The following is a 13,528-nucleotide window of genomic DNA, read 5'->3' as shown; positions in this document are numbered from 1 at the left end:
ATAAATTTGCCGGAGAAAATAAATAAGTAATTTGGTAAATGAACATACAATATTAATTGAAGTGGTGCTAATTTGCTCTAAAATGTTAATCATGGTGTGGATTTGTTGAATCATTGTGTAAATGTGTATAATAATAGTCGCTTTAGTTACCTATTGAGTCGAATCAACATTTTGATTTGACCCAATTAGCACTAGTAGTTGTTAACACATATTAATATAATATATATCATATATCTTAATAGTATATTATATATCAAATGTTAATACAATATAGGAGAACATGGTGCATTATATAATTTTAGTACACCCTCCGTCTCAAATATCCTACAATATTTTTTTTTTTGTATGTCCCAAACATCCTTCGATATTTCCAAAATAAAAAATAATTAATTATATTTAATCTCTACCCCATACTTTATTCATCACATCACTCAAATAAAAGAAATAAAATATACATTTATCTCTCAATCATGTCTCATCAGTTCTAAATTATCTCACTTAATACTATCCACCTAAAACCTCGTGCTCGAAACAAATGTTGCACTTTGTTTGGAACGGAGGGAGTACAATATATAACTACACAACACATTTCTATTTATATAGGATATTCTATTTGTTTTGTTATAAAAACGTTAATTGTTTTAAGTGAACGTGCTACCTAACCGCCGCAAATAATAATAATAATAATAATAATAATAATAATAATAAACAGGTAAGAATTAATTGAATAAAAGGAACGAGAAGAGAAATTTGGGATCAATAGATGATCAGCTATTGAAAAAAGTTAGACTTTAGGAGTGGGAATTCGTTCTTAGCAGTTCACCAAGAAGAAGCCTCATTTTAATCCTTCATTTTATACATACAGAAAATAATTTCTTGTTTTGTACCCGTTGCCCTTTATTTAATTTTTTAATGTTGCCTCGTGTATCATAAGCTTCTTGACAGGATCATCATCTTCAAACAACAATATATATAAACATATGCATATCTGTCAGAAAAAATCCAAGTTTACAGTACATCCATGGCTGAATTCATGTATAATAAGAAGTCAAATTTGATCAATTGCTATTATTACATGGTGTGTTAGCTAGCTGTTGGTTAGCATTCCTGCATCCGGGCATTCGATGCCACGGCCCTCGCCCAGAACTTGATCTGTGCCTTCATTGTATCTTCTTCTTCTTCTTTTCTTTCCATGGCCGTTTTCTCAGCCCGCTTAGGATGACAGTTCAGCCTCACCTTCCGGTAGTTTCCATTGTCATCATCTTCGATTCCCTTAGGAAGCCTATCAAACCCCAAGTCCTTGAAACTTTTCACTTCCCGATTGCGCCACAAACTCTGCTTCCTTCTTGATTCGCCGGAATTGAAATTCGTTATCTTGAAACAAAACCAAACCAAATCATAAGATATTCGAGCTCTACTTGTCTATCAAAAGTCTAGTGATCTAATGTTGGGGTTGTATTACAAATTATGTAATCAATACCTTAGAAGAAGTATCTGAATCTATCATGGAAGCCTGTCGGATCAATTTCCCCATCGAAAACTCAATCTCCTCATCTTGATGGTCCCCGATCAACTTTCCACGCTGACTCAATTTGTCCCGAGGGAGTTCCTCGCAGGACATTCCAGCAATGGCCTGTCGACCCTGCTTCGACAAAGAAGGGCCGGGATCAGAAAAACTTCTCGGCATCCTCAAATCGTTGCCGTAAAACCAACACTCTTCAAGCAGCTTTGCTAGCTCCAACTTGCCACTGTCATCATCTTCACAGGGCTCTAAAGAACAGTCACCACCATGATCCATAGCCTGGTGCAGAATTAATTAAAATTCTCACAGAGCAAAAAGATACCTTCTTTCTTGAAATCTTTATAGCCTGATTTCATCAACCATAAGACTATTATATATATATATATATATATGTATAAATTAAATTATGCAAGGCTGTGAGGCGTTTGAATTAGGTGGGATGGCAAAATAGAGAAAGTGAAAGAGGACAAATAAGAGGGAGGGAGTGAGTGAAGTGATTTTATTTGACAAAAGACTATCTTCACCACTAATATCACACCACATAACCATATTTCTGGAATAAACTATAAATTCATCCATCTGTCTACCAGATTGTCTTTATATATATACACACACAAATATATATATATATAGTCAGAGAGAGAGAGAGAGAGGGAGAAGAGGTGTGTGTTGTGTGCATTTAATTGGAGCAAAGGAAAAGCAACCTAAGAAAAGGATTGATTATGGATTTTATCTGTAGATATATATACAAACTGCAACTTTATATATGCACATAAAATGAAACTTTAGACAGAAATGGCCATGTGTTTTGTCGTCTAATTCAAACTAATGATACTAAAATTTCGGCTCTTTCCGGTCTTTCGAGTTCCCATTTGGTGGTAGCTAGCTTCACGACACGTTGATTTACTATGACAATATATTTGGATTATTCGATCCAAATATCTTGTCGAGTTTGATCTGCTTCAACTGTGCAGAAACTTAGAAGATTCGTCGAACCAACATTACTATCTAGGTGTAACTATTTCCCTAAACTTAGTACTTTTAAGCAAGATAGGAATGAAGAAGTAGCTATTGATGGTTGATAAGATAACAATTCAATGATTTAACGTTTTAGAACAGGACAAAAGTTTTATTTATTTCATAATGATTGTTTCTCACAGATATTTAATTAAAATATTATGAGAGTTGACATGGTCTTAATAAGAAAATAGGAGTATTAAATGACAAATATCTGCCTATATAAATTATAGTAGAGCAGATCATCCACCTATCCTAACTTCCTGAACCAAATCTTTGTATATTGAAAGGGTGATTCCTAAAATCATGTTCATAAGATGTCAATCACCTGTTATTCTATGTTCTTCTACAAGTTCTTGAGCTGATTTTCATTTTCTCACTCATCAGCTTCATCAAAAACACCAAGAAAATGGATTCAAGATCAACATACAATGATTGATTAACTTACAGCATCAAATATGAATATACATAATTTATACTCGACGGGAAGCTTATCTGATTGTTAAACTATAAGGTTTTAAACCAATAATCAAGCGAAGGTTACCTTGTGGTGATATAACTCTCAACTAGCAGCAAGTCGATAGTTGTTCTTCGACCCACCTTTGCACGAACAGTTAGACACTAAAACAAGTACTTGTCAGATGCATCGTGTTATTAATTGCGTAGAACTGATCCAATATTTCACACAAACACTTGGCAGAAATGCAGAATAAGTAATGTAAGTAACCTTGAAATTCTGTATAGGCTGAGAAGTGTGAATCTAATTCAAGTGTTAGGACATAGCACAAAGAATCAATAATCTCGGATGGATGAGATTGCACAACATCAAGAAGACTAACAGAGAAAACATTCGAACATAACTAGAATGATTGGCGGAAAACAGAAAACGAGCATCCAATTACACCAGCAAATTGAAGCTTGAGTCAACATTTCGCTGAACCAAAATTTAATCACTGACATAGACGAGTTGTTAAATACGGTTCTGAAAGAGGAAATCAACGTTCCTGCAAGAACCATGGGGCCTTTTGGCCGTAACTTGCAAAAGGGCGCCATCATCAAGCATATGATGCATCACTCTTACAATGTTTTTCGTGTCATCGATGCCAAGATGGTGGCTTCCCAATGGGCGAATCCGGAGTTCACTCATCATTGAAAGCATTCCTGGTGCCTGCATACCGGAAACATATCCCAAACTTATTGATCAAAGATCAAAACTGAAAAAATAGAAAATGATACGAAACAATAACATCTTAAATCCAATTCTCTACTGATACCTTACCAATAAGATTAAAATTCACGTCAAGTAGATAGTATATGCATTATGCACTCACCCTTTTATTGTAGAAGTTCAGGAAAATGTCCTTCAGATTGATCCATTCATTGAAATACGGCGGAACCTCCATTCCCAAGAGTTCACATTGCTGAGGTACCTTGGTTTTTAAATCCCAATTTCCACTACAGACATACACAGTTTTGGATGTCTTTAAGTAAGATAAGCACAAGCAGACATTCTGTGCAGGAAAAGAATCTCACCAAGTCACAAATGCAGCTCGATTTAGACGACCATCCTCCTCCTCTCTCCATAACTTAATATGCTCTCGATCTTTCCTCAGCCAACTCTCAAATTGTTCAATAGCATCGTCAAATTTTATGGCTGTGTCGTGCCAAACACTGTTAAGATACAAATCATTTAATTTCAATCAGATAGTCACAGGAGCTGTGTGACCAGGAGTTGTCGATTTCTCGAACAAACCATTGAACCAAAGAAATCAATGTGCAAAACAAAGTTTGGCCACTGCATTGCCTTCATCAGAACTTAGATAGGATTTGGAGAACGTATCGAAAGCTAGCAGATTGATCATTAAGTTAAGTAACCGATAAAATCATATAATGGCATACCGATCAACGCCAAATTTGCCATACTTCCCCTTAATATACTCATCAATTCTTTTCTCACTCATCTTTGTAGGCCTTACAAACCTGCAAAACCAAACAACAAAAGCACAATAGGTAACTTATCACAACACCAAGAACACACCAACTCAGCCACACAAAATTTTGTCACAGAATAACAAAATACATTTCAATGCATTAACTTAAATAACTCTGGCAATTCTAGCAAAGAAAACTACCATGTGACACACATAATTTTCTATATTTTCAACGCCACAAGAGTATTCATTATCTGTACAAATTTGAAAATGGCAGACAAAATCTCCATAGAAGCATGGCAACAAATGTTGCAAGAAGATTCTGTAATAATTCTGAAAGGTTATCTCATCTTCACCTGTGAAACACATCCACCACATCCATAGCTTTCACATCAAACAAGAGCACCGGAAGCTCAAGGATTTCGACCTTTCCTTCTAAATCCAGCACTAAAAAGTAATCAAACTCTTGAGGTCGGAATTTCGTCAACGTAGCAACACTCGTCTCAAGACGCACCGAGCAAGTATGATAGAACTTCTGAAGGTGCACAGGATCGTCCATCTTCACCAAACACGGGAGGATTAAAAAACACTGGTGAAATTCTGCCAAAGGAACTTTATCAATTAAGAACACAACCAGATGGAAACCAAAACGTTACCATAGCGCACTTGTCTTGGGTGTAATACAAGCAAAGGGGCTTCCATTCGGGTTTTGGGGTTGGGGAGTTCAATTGAGTGGTGAGAATAGAAGACATGGATTCCTCCTCCATCTCCATGGCGAGAGAGCGGGATTGAGCAAATGAGCGCTTGAATTGGAAGCTGAGAAAGTGGCGGGAAAATGAGGAGAGGTTAGAGAAGGGCGGTGGAGAGGCAGAGAGAAGCGTCCGTCGGAGCAATGGGAGCTTCCAAGTCGCCATGTCCGTACGAGTTCCGAAATAAATTTGGCGATTTTAGGGACGATGTTTTAAATATAGTGAATATGTTTATATTTTTAAAAAATGGAGAAAAAAATTGTTGCTGATAATAATCATAATTTGAACTAAAATTAAATATTAATGAATAATTGTTTGATATGATATAAATAGTAAACGATTTTTAAATATAAAATAAATTCGTAATATAATATATAAAAAAATAAAATAAAAATAATTGTTTGCAAAGCTTAATACTCCATCAACCAAATCTATTCACATTTAATTTTACATTTCATTCAACACTTATTTACAACAAATATCATAATTTTATTATATTCTCTCTTCAATTACTTTACTTCTTAACTAAATTTTAAAAAATACCTCCAACTATCTATCATTTTTTTCAATAAAATATTTATTTTTTTAAATTCCCGACTCTTACTCAAATAGGCTAATTTTAATGAACAGGGAGTAATGTTTTTTGAAAAATATGATAAAATTCTTTTACAAAACAAACAAATCGTAAAGCTTAAAACCCAAACCAATAACACGTCCAAAGTCCACACAAACCCTTACCAATAGTTTTGAGATATTCGATGTGATTATTATTATGATTAATTATATATAGAGGCATATTGAAGAATGAATGCATTTCAAAAAATGCAAAAGCAAAGAATTCATGCAAGAACATAATAAACCACACCAGGGCAGAAATGAATTCCATAATGTCACTCAGTCAGTCAATAAACAGCAAAATAAATGACACATGATAAACAACCTTTCAAGATTAAATCTGGCCAAAAGAAGAACATAAGTGTAAATCACCAATTAACTAACTACCAAACAGCTATAAATTTACAAGAATGAGCAGAAGTAGTCTCCATTACCTAATTGTTTTCATCAATCAGCAGCCGCCGTAACATCTTCTATTGCATCATTGCGGGCTTCTTGTTGTTTCATAGATCGCATTTCCTCGATCTCTATAAGCAACAAAGCGTCGCACACCACTCTATCCGCCTGCAGCCTTCTAGGACAACCTAAAACAGGAGATTTTCATGATAACTGAAATTCGACACGGTAATGTTGTTTTATTGTTAACAAGTGGAGAAGGCACCTGATACCGGGCATTGACCCTGTGCAACTTTGGACCTGATCCGCTGAATGATGTGTTGCTTCTCATATATGTGCTTGCAGTCCATGCTACCAATATGTCAAAACAAGCCGAAGATTTTAATGTCTCACAATTTAAAAATGAAGTTTTTGTTACATTTTGCAGATTTTCAGCGTTGCATATTACTAATAATGATATCAAGGACCTGTAGATAGACTCAGCTAATAACAATATAATCCAAATAATTTCGACTTAGTCTTGATAACAGAGTTGTTTGAGCTACTAGGAAAGTATCTCAAAGAAGAAGGATCATTCAGCATAAGCATATAGAAGAATCATAATACCTTCGGACAGGCTCTACTAATTCCTCGACAGGTTTTCCAGTCAGTGGGCATGTCATATTCAAAAGATTGCAGTGTGAGCTAGTCATTACTATATCCTCCTGCTCTTCACCTGGCATAGGCTGCCCTGCATGATGAACATTCTGCAGAAAAAAAAAATGAAAAGAACGAAAGCTATCAAAGTGATAACACATCTATTTATTTATTAATTGTATGTAGAGAACAGAACAAGAACTATTGAGAGTGCCTAGGAATCTTTAGCACAAAAATTAAGAGAAGCTGTGAATTTCATCCAATCCTTGATTCACTGGTTGCCTGAAGATTAATTATGACTCATTTTGATTCTACAACATTGTTTTACATGTTTCAGACATTCACTTGTTATAAATACACACGGGAAAGTAAACTGAATCAAAACTTGTTACTTTACAAGGATGCTTCCTCAGGAGTTTGAAATGTTAGAAAAGCGTCTCTCCCTTGTTTCTACTTTAAATTTGTCATGCAAATCTCTACCCATTTCTGTAGTTCAGGCTCAAAAAGGTTTTGCTAATGTAAATAGCTACACATATTTATCATTTTATTAATCTCAAATACCATTAAGTTCGTGTTGGGGACAAAAGAATAGCTTCTAATTCTGAGAAAAGGCATTTCAAAATAACAGGTATGAAGCCAGCAATAAGCCAACATACGACTGCTAACCAACTATACTTCTAAGAAGCAACTTCCTGTTCCTCAGACCTAACAACATGTACATCCTAATGCCGATAATTAAACAAAGTACCAAGGCAAGGCATTTATCAAGCCTTACATAAGGATGAGACATAGACTTTGATTTTTTATTTTTATTTTTTAACTGATCAGTATCAGCTTAATCAGTTATCATTGGATTGAGATCCAATTAAGCTTTTTCATAACTTTAAACCAAGAACAAAAACAAATTATCATTAGTTAAAAGATATGAGCATAAACAATGATCACAACAAGAATAGCTACTTTCATTGCCAACCGTATAAATCAAGAAGTATGTAAATCTGAATCAGAGACCACTGACGGTGACTACTAACATACCCAGATAGCTTCACGGAATTGCCGTAGCAATGTCTGGTTCCCTGAGACACAGGACGAATCCTTCTTAAATCTTTTAATTTTCTCATCAAACAGCTTTGTGAAATCGGTTAGCTGCAGCACCAACCAATAGTCCAAGCACATATAACAAGAAAAAGAAGAAAAAATAATTAGATTTGGCTCATCTTAGCTATAAGATCAAAGCCCATAGGCAACTCTTACCTCAGCACCAGGCTGGTATTCATTTTTGATAGACTGTATAGCATGGGAAAGCTGAGTGCATTCATCTGAAGCTTTCATTAATTCAGAAACACCATTTTCAAGAACTTTCACCTGCAGTGCCATCAGATAAAACATCTTGATAATTAAACAAACAATGATTTCTCACAGGCAGTTCACCTCAGCTTTTTAGCTAACAAATAATATCATATGTTTGCACGTGCCTTTCTAAGTTGCTAGCACAATACTAACTTGCAGCTGCAAATACATAACACCCCAATAAGCTGAGGTCATGTACCCCAATAAAACGTTTAATTGGGGTACGCGACATCTAGTTGCTAAAACATTAGTAAGCGTAGTGAGCATAATATTCGTAATAAGCTCGGTTTTGGGACCTAGATCAAGTTTAAAAGCATTGAAAAAAATCACATTCATGTTGGTGATGGTAGTCAAGAAAATATATATATCTCAATGGTGCTTAGAACCGAAACACCGTCACTATATGCTAACCAGCTATATAACACATGGTGATTAATATGGAGTACAAATCTGATGCACAATCTAAAAGAGAAACACCCATTTGCTTTCCCCATCGATCCGAATAATGTTTACAGGAGATATTCAAAATGGCTCAATTTCTGTACTAGAGCACACCCCAAATCACCACTAGGATATGCTTTCAATCAAAATCACTTGCCAAGACATATCCAACATTACTTGATCATTGATCACTAGAATATTAAGTTAGGATACAAACACAGTAACTACCATTTCAGAGTTGCTGTCCCTCTCAAAGTCGACCCCTACATCTTTCATCATCATCACAGCCTTTCTAATTTCCTGAAACAGCAAGGAGCAAATAACAACGCAAAACAAACCTTCAATACCACCATTAGAATTATAGAAATTACACAGCAAAGATTACAGTAATGAGCGTCTGATTGTCTGCATAAAGTGTCGAAGCCGCGGTTGACATTCTTCCTGCGGCCATGTTGGCATGAGGAGTAGAAGTGGACGCCATTGCAGCTCTTTAAGTGAAAACTTTACACCTGACTCGATTGTTTGGAGGGAACTAGATAGATATTACAAAATATTAACATTATTTATATTTGTATGCATCATATAAGAGTTGTCAATTTTTTATAAACAATATCTATAAAAAAAAAGGTTTTCAAAAACAATTGTTCATTAGTAAATAGTTGAAAAATAAACAAAATTAACATATTAGTTTATGAACATATAAACATCAAGCTTTTTCAAGCCACTAATACCAAAGTGTAAATGCACAAACACAATATTTTCAAAATAAATCATATCATCTTCAAAATAATCCTCATTTTCTTCTTGTTCATCTTTCGATAATGTTACAAAATTAACTAAAAGAATCACACAGGAATGTATAAGATAAAAGATAGGAAGTAATTCAGTAAGCACCTAAACCACTTCCAAATTCCAACAACAACAATAAAAAAGACTTTCCAACAAAACAAACACAAAGCTAACCTACCGATTCATAAAAGAATGCACAAAGCCAACAAAAATTAAAACGATAAACTTCAGCCCTTCTGATCAATCTAAAATCGACGCAATTTATTACAACTAACATTAAACATTTAGAGCCCTAAACACAATACCAGCAGGCATTGAAAAAATTATTACAGCAAATAGTGAAAGAATTGAACTTACACAACCTCCGACGACACTATAGAAAAAGAAAACGCGTCATGGAGGACGAAGAATTAGAGAAGAATGTGATGAACAAAAAAAAAAAAGTAAATGTTTACTATACTTGCGGAAAGAGGGAATATTATATTAAATTTAATTTTATATTTTAAAAATTATATTAATTTTTATTTATATTATATTAAATAAATATTTAAATTTAATTTTATATTTTAAAATTTATATTAATTTTTATTTATATTATATTAAATAAATATTTAAATTTAATTTTTTACCATTAATTCGATTTTCAAAATCAAATCCAAACAAACCCACCCTTAATTAATTTGAAATCACAACTATTATCTGGACGTGGTGTTTGGTTTTTTTATTGAATGTGTGGCAGAATGAAGAATGGATGATTTAATGAGAGCATGAGCGGTCCAGATCAAATCTGATTGATGAATGGAGGGATGGGATTGATCGCAGATCTCACTATCTATCCATCACACCTACTAATCGACATGTCACATCACATCATATCAGATAATTTCACACCTTCTCAATTTCATTTACTGTCGTTTTTATTTTATTTGATTTTTTTGTCATTTATTTTTACTCTTCTCATTAAATACTTTTGGGTGTGTTTTTTTCTTTTTTCTTTTTTTTTTTTATTTTGGAAAAATTAATTTAGATTTATAATTAAAATAATATTGATGAGGTATTTTATAAAAGAAAAAATTAATTTTTTTCCGAAAAATATAAACTCTAAATAATAAAATTATTTTTTTTAAAAAAAAATTGATTAAAAAAACAGACTATTTATGTTTATTTGAAGAAGTTTGAGGGATTTTTATTATTTATACAAAAAAAAATTTCAAAAGATATTAATTCAAAACTTCCTTCTATTTTATAATTATTGATATTTTTATTTTTATTTGTTCTATAACAATGGATATTTTTTTATTTTTAATAAATTTTATTAAATAAAAATATATTTAATAAATATAAATCAACTTAATTAATTAGATAACATATAAGATATATAATCCATTCAAAACCATTTATGTATATTTTTATCATAAAAAATAAATATTTTTATCTAAATTTAAAACTTCACATTTATAAAATTAGTTTTTGTTAACTATAAATAAATAAATAAAATTTTACTTATATCATAAAAATAATTATTTTATATAAAATAATATGCATATTACATGCATTTTTTAGTGTGATATATATATTTTTAAAATATTTAAATACATATTTTAAATATATTTGTATATTAAATTCAATGGCTAAAAAAAAAAGCATTTACTACTCTTTTCTATCTTACATCTATAGTCTTATTTTAAAAATATCAATATTATTAATTATATAAAAAAATAATATTATAATTTATACTTATTAATTAATTAATTATTATTAAGTTTAATATTATATCAACTATAAAAAAATTCAATCGTTACGTGACATGACAGAAAAAATATATAAAATAAAAGATTTTAAAAAAATATTGATTTTTTAAATTTTTTTATTTTTAAGTAAAAACTAAAATTGTTGATTTGAATAAATATATTACTAACAATTGTATAAATAAAGTGTATGGATTTGAGGAATCAGTCACTTGTCACCATACGTAATAAAAGCAGCTGAAATTTTACAATCAAATCCGTGCGCGTATGCATATTACACACTTCTGCATATAATTTTAAAACATAGGGTGTATTTCTTTTGTGAATTACTAGTTAAAATAAATAAATAAATAAAATAAAATAAAAAATCTTTATTTAAAATATAAAAAATTGTATGAAGAAGTTAAAATAAATAATATGTGTAATACTTCATCCTCACTTTCATTTTTAGTTTCTCCATTAAATTTATCATATTACTAATTTTGATAAAGTCAATAAATAAATAAATCAATATTTAATTATTATCTTCCATTCAATATTTATTTATAACATATACTACTAAATTTATTACATTTTTTCTCTTCATTTACTTTACTTTTGACTAAATTTTTAAAAATATCCTCAACTATTTATCATTTTTTTAATAAATATTTATTTTTCTTAATTTTCATGTCGAGCCCAAATGAGCTAATTTTAATGTAGGGATGGAGTATATTAATTTTTATTTAAAAAATATATATGATTTTTTTTAAAAAAAAGCATACATATAAAATAAAATAGTTTGAAGTAAACATAAATCATTAAAATTTATATAGCACTACATCTGTTTGACCTGAGTTTTTTTATTTACTTCATATACGAAAATTTAGAATATTTTCAGTAAATAATTAAAAAAAAGTATATTAATAAAAATAAATTATAATATTTAAAAAATTAAAGCATAAGATTTAAAATGCAATTTAAATGTATAATTATATTTTAAAAATAAAAACAAATTATGTGAGATGAAAAAAAATTATTCTTTCCGTCCGGCTAAAAGAACAACATCTAAATTTTGTATAATTGTATTTAAAATTATAAATAACTTATATTTATATTATAAAGCACTAATAATAAAAATATTGTTGTCATTTTTTCTTAATTTGTATTCTGTTTTGATATAATAATTAAAATTTATAGATTAACTAGCAAAAAAAAAATTATTATTATTTTAGTCGAAGGAATGAACTAAAAAAATATGAATAATTTATATAGACGAAGAAAGTTTAAAATATGAAAATAAAATAATTAATAAATAACAAAAATAAAAATGAAAATGGAGAAAGAAGGTGTAACAAGAGGTAGCAGCTTTTTGTTTAGGTCCTATTTTGATGTAAACTGAAGGTTGATACTAACACTGGATTGCAGTCCACCGGTTAAAATAGTAACTCCACTTCTACTTCTAGAATATCTCTGGTTAATATTTTACATATATATATATATATATTTAATATTAATATAAAAAAAATATAAAATCAAATTTATCTAAGAAAATAAATAAATTAACGACAAATATTTTAATAATAATATATAATTAAATTGTAATAATTTTATTAAAAATAAATATATGCAAAGAGTATAATTACTATAAATAAATAAATAGAGATTTAATAAATTACTTCTTCCGTCCCATTTAATTTGTCAATTTTAGTTTTAATTAGTTAATAATTAAAAAGTATATTAATAAAAATAATAATATTTTTCATAAAAATAATTTTAAATTAAGATTAAAATAACTAAATAGTTTAAATAAAATTTAAAATAATATAAATTATAAATTTTAAAATATAATTAAAATTTATAATTATATTTGCAAAAAAAAAGACAAATTTTGTAAAATGAACTAAAATAAAGAGATGACAAATTAATAAGTAGGATAGAAAAAATATATGCAAAATGAGAGAGTAAATGTGTGTTTCTTTTGGTGAATTTGAAAAAAATTAATTTGAATTTCATATTAAAATAATATTTGATAAATATTTTTTAAAAGAAATTAATTGGATTTTTTTTCGAAAAAATCCTTCAAATAGTAAAATTTGAAAAAATTTGGCAAAAAAAAAAAACAACCTATGTATTTGTAAATTAAACTATGTGTGTTCTTTTTGTTAAAAAAATTAATGTAGTTTTTCAAAAAAAAATATTATACTATATATATTTATTATTTTTATATTACATACATAATCTTCTATACTTTATGTAAAATATATATATATATATATTTTTTCAAATAATTTAACAAAATAAACACACTATATATTTATATACATTTTTCCAGAATTCTTTATATTGCCTCTG

General features: G+C 30.0%; 2 protein-coding genes across 6 annotated transcripts; both read right to left on the bottom strand.

Annotated features, from left to right (window-relative positions):
- Positions 1-969: 969 nt before the first annotated feature.
- On the bottom strand, positions 970-5,418 carry LOC127265921 (uncharacterized exonuclease domain-containing protein At3g15140-like). 2 transcript variants are annotated; one of them, XM_051295947.1, is made up of 8 exons: positions 5,127-5,418; positions 4,827-5,029; positions 4,439-4,519; positions 4,073-4,210; positions 3,871-3,994; positions 3,084-3,707; positions 1,481-1,868; positions 970-1,374 (listed from the first exon to the last, which is right to left on the bottom strand). In XM_051295947.1, the coding sequence occupies exons 1-6, from the start codon at positions 5,382-5,384 to the stop codon at positions 3,510-3,512; spliced, it is 1,002 nt and encodes a 333-aa protein (XP_051151904.1). In that variant the 5' UTR covers positions 5,385-5,418; the 3' UTR covers positions 970-1,374; positions 1,481-1,868; positions 3,084-3,509. The 2 variants fall into 2 exon arrangements, with proteins under 2 accessions (XP_051151904.1, XP_051151905.1); XM_051295948.1 differs by having other exon boundaries at positions 1,481-1,801.
- On the bottom strand, positions 5,190-9,923 carry LOC127265922 (E3 SUMO-protein ligase MMS21-like). 4 transcript variants are annotated; one of them, XM_051295950.1, is made up of 9 exons: positions 9,804-9,923; positions 9,043-9,189; positions 8,886-8,957; positions 8,121-8,231; positions 7,902-8,012; positions 6,837-6,976; positions 6,496-6,581; positions 6,269-6,418; positions 5,190-5,286 (listed from the first exon to the last, which is right to left on the bottom strand). In XM_051295950.1, exons 2-8 carry the CDS (start codon positions 9,136-9,138, stop codon positions 6,282-6,284), a joined length of 753 nt encoding a protein of 250 aa, XP_051151907.1. In that variant the 5' UTR covers positions 9,139-9,189; positions 9,804-9,923; the 3' UTR covers positions 5,190-5,286; positions 6,269-6,281. The 4 variants fall into 4 exon arrangements, with proteins under 4 accessions (XP_051151907.1, XP_051151906.1, XP_051151909.1 ...); XM_051295949.1 differs by lacking the exon at positions 5,190-5,286 and having other exon boundaries at positions 6,081-6,418; positions 9,804-9,922; XM_051295952.1 differs by lacking the exon at positions 5,190-5,286 and having other exon boundaries at positions 6,081-6,418; positions 9,809-9,868.
- Between the last annotated feature and the right edge of the window lie 3,605 nt (positions 9,924-13,528).

The sequence above is a fragment of the Andrographis paniculata genome, unplaced genomic scaffold, assembly GCF_009805555.1.
Source record: "Andrographis paniculata isolate CXL003 unplaced genomic scaffold, ASM980555v1 Contig74END, whole genome shotgun sequence".
Classification (NCBI taxonomy): Eukaryota; Viridiplantae; Streptophyta; class Magnoliopsida; order Lamiales; family Acanthaceae; genus Andrographis; species Andrographis paniculata.
Note: the sequence above shows the minus strand (reverse complement) of the source record. Positions and strands in the feature narration are given on the sequence as shown.

What these genes read in the sequence shown, in the direction of transcription:
- LOC127265921 (XM_051295947.1), bottom strand. Translation starts at nt 5,384, where the DNA reads ATGGCGACTTGGAAGCTCCCATTGCTCCGACGGACGCTTCTCTCTGCC. An exon ending in GTGGTGGATGTGTTTCACAG is followed by an intron (nt 4,520 to 4,826) that starts GTGAAGATGAGA and finishes TTGGTTTTGCAG; the next exon opens with GTTTGTAAGGCCTACAAAGA. An exon ending in CGAGCTGCATTTGTGACTTG is followed by an intron (nt 3,995 to 4,072) that starts GTGAGATTCTTT and finishes GTATGTCTGTAG; the next exon opens with TGGAAATTGGGATTTAAAAA.
- LOC127265922 (XM_051295950.1), bottom strand. Translation starts at nt 9,138, where the DNA reads ATGGCGTCCACTTCTACTCCTCATGCCAACATGGCCGCAGGAAGAATG. An exon ending in ACAATCAGACGCTCATTACT is followed by an intron (nt 8,958 to 9,042) that starts GTAATCTTTGCT and finishes TTGCTGTTTCAG; the next exon opens with GAAATTAGAAAGGCTGTGAT. An exon ending in AATTCCGTGAAGCTATCTGG is followed by an intron (nt 6,977 to 7,901) that starts GTATGTTAGTAG and finishes TTTTTTCTGCAG; the next exon opens with AATGTTCATCATGCAGGGCA.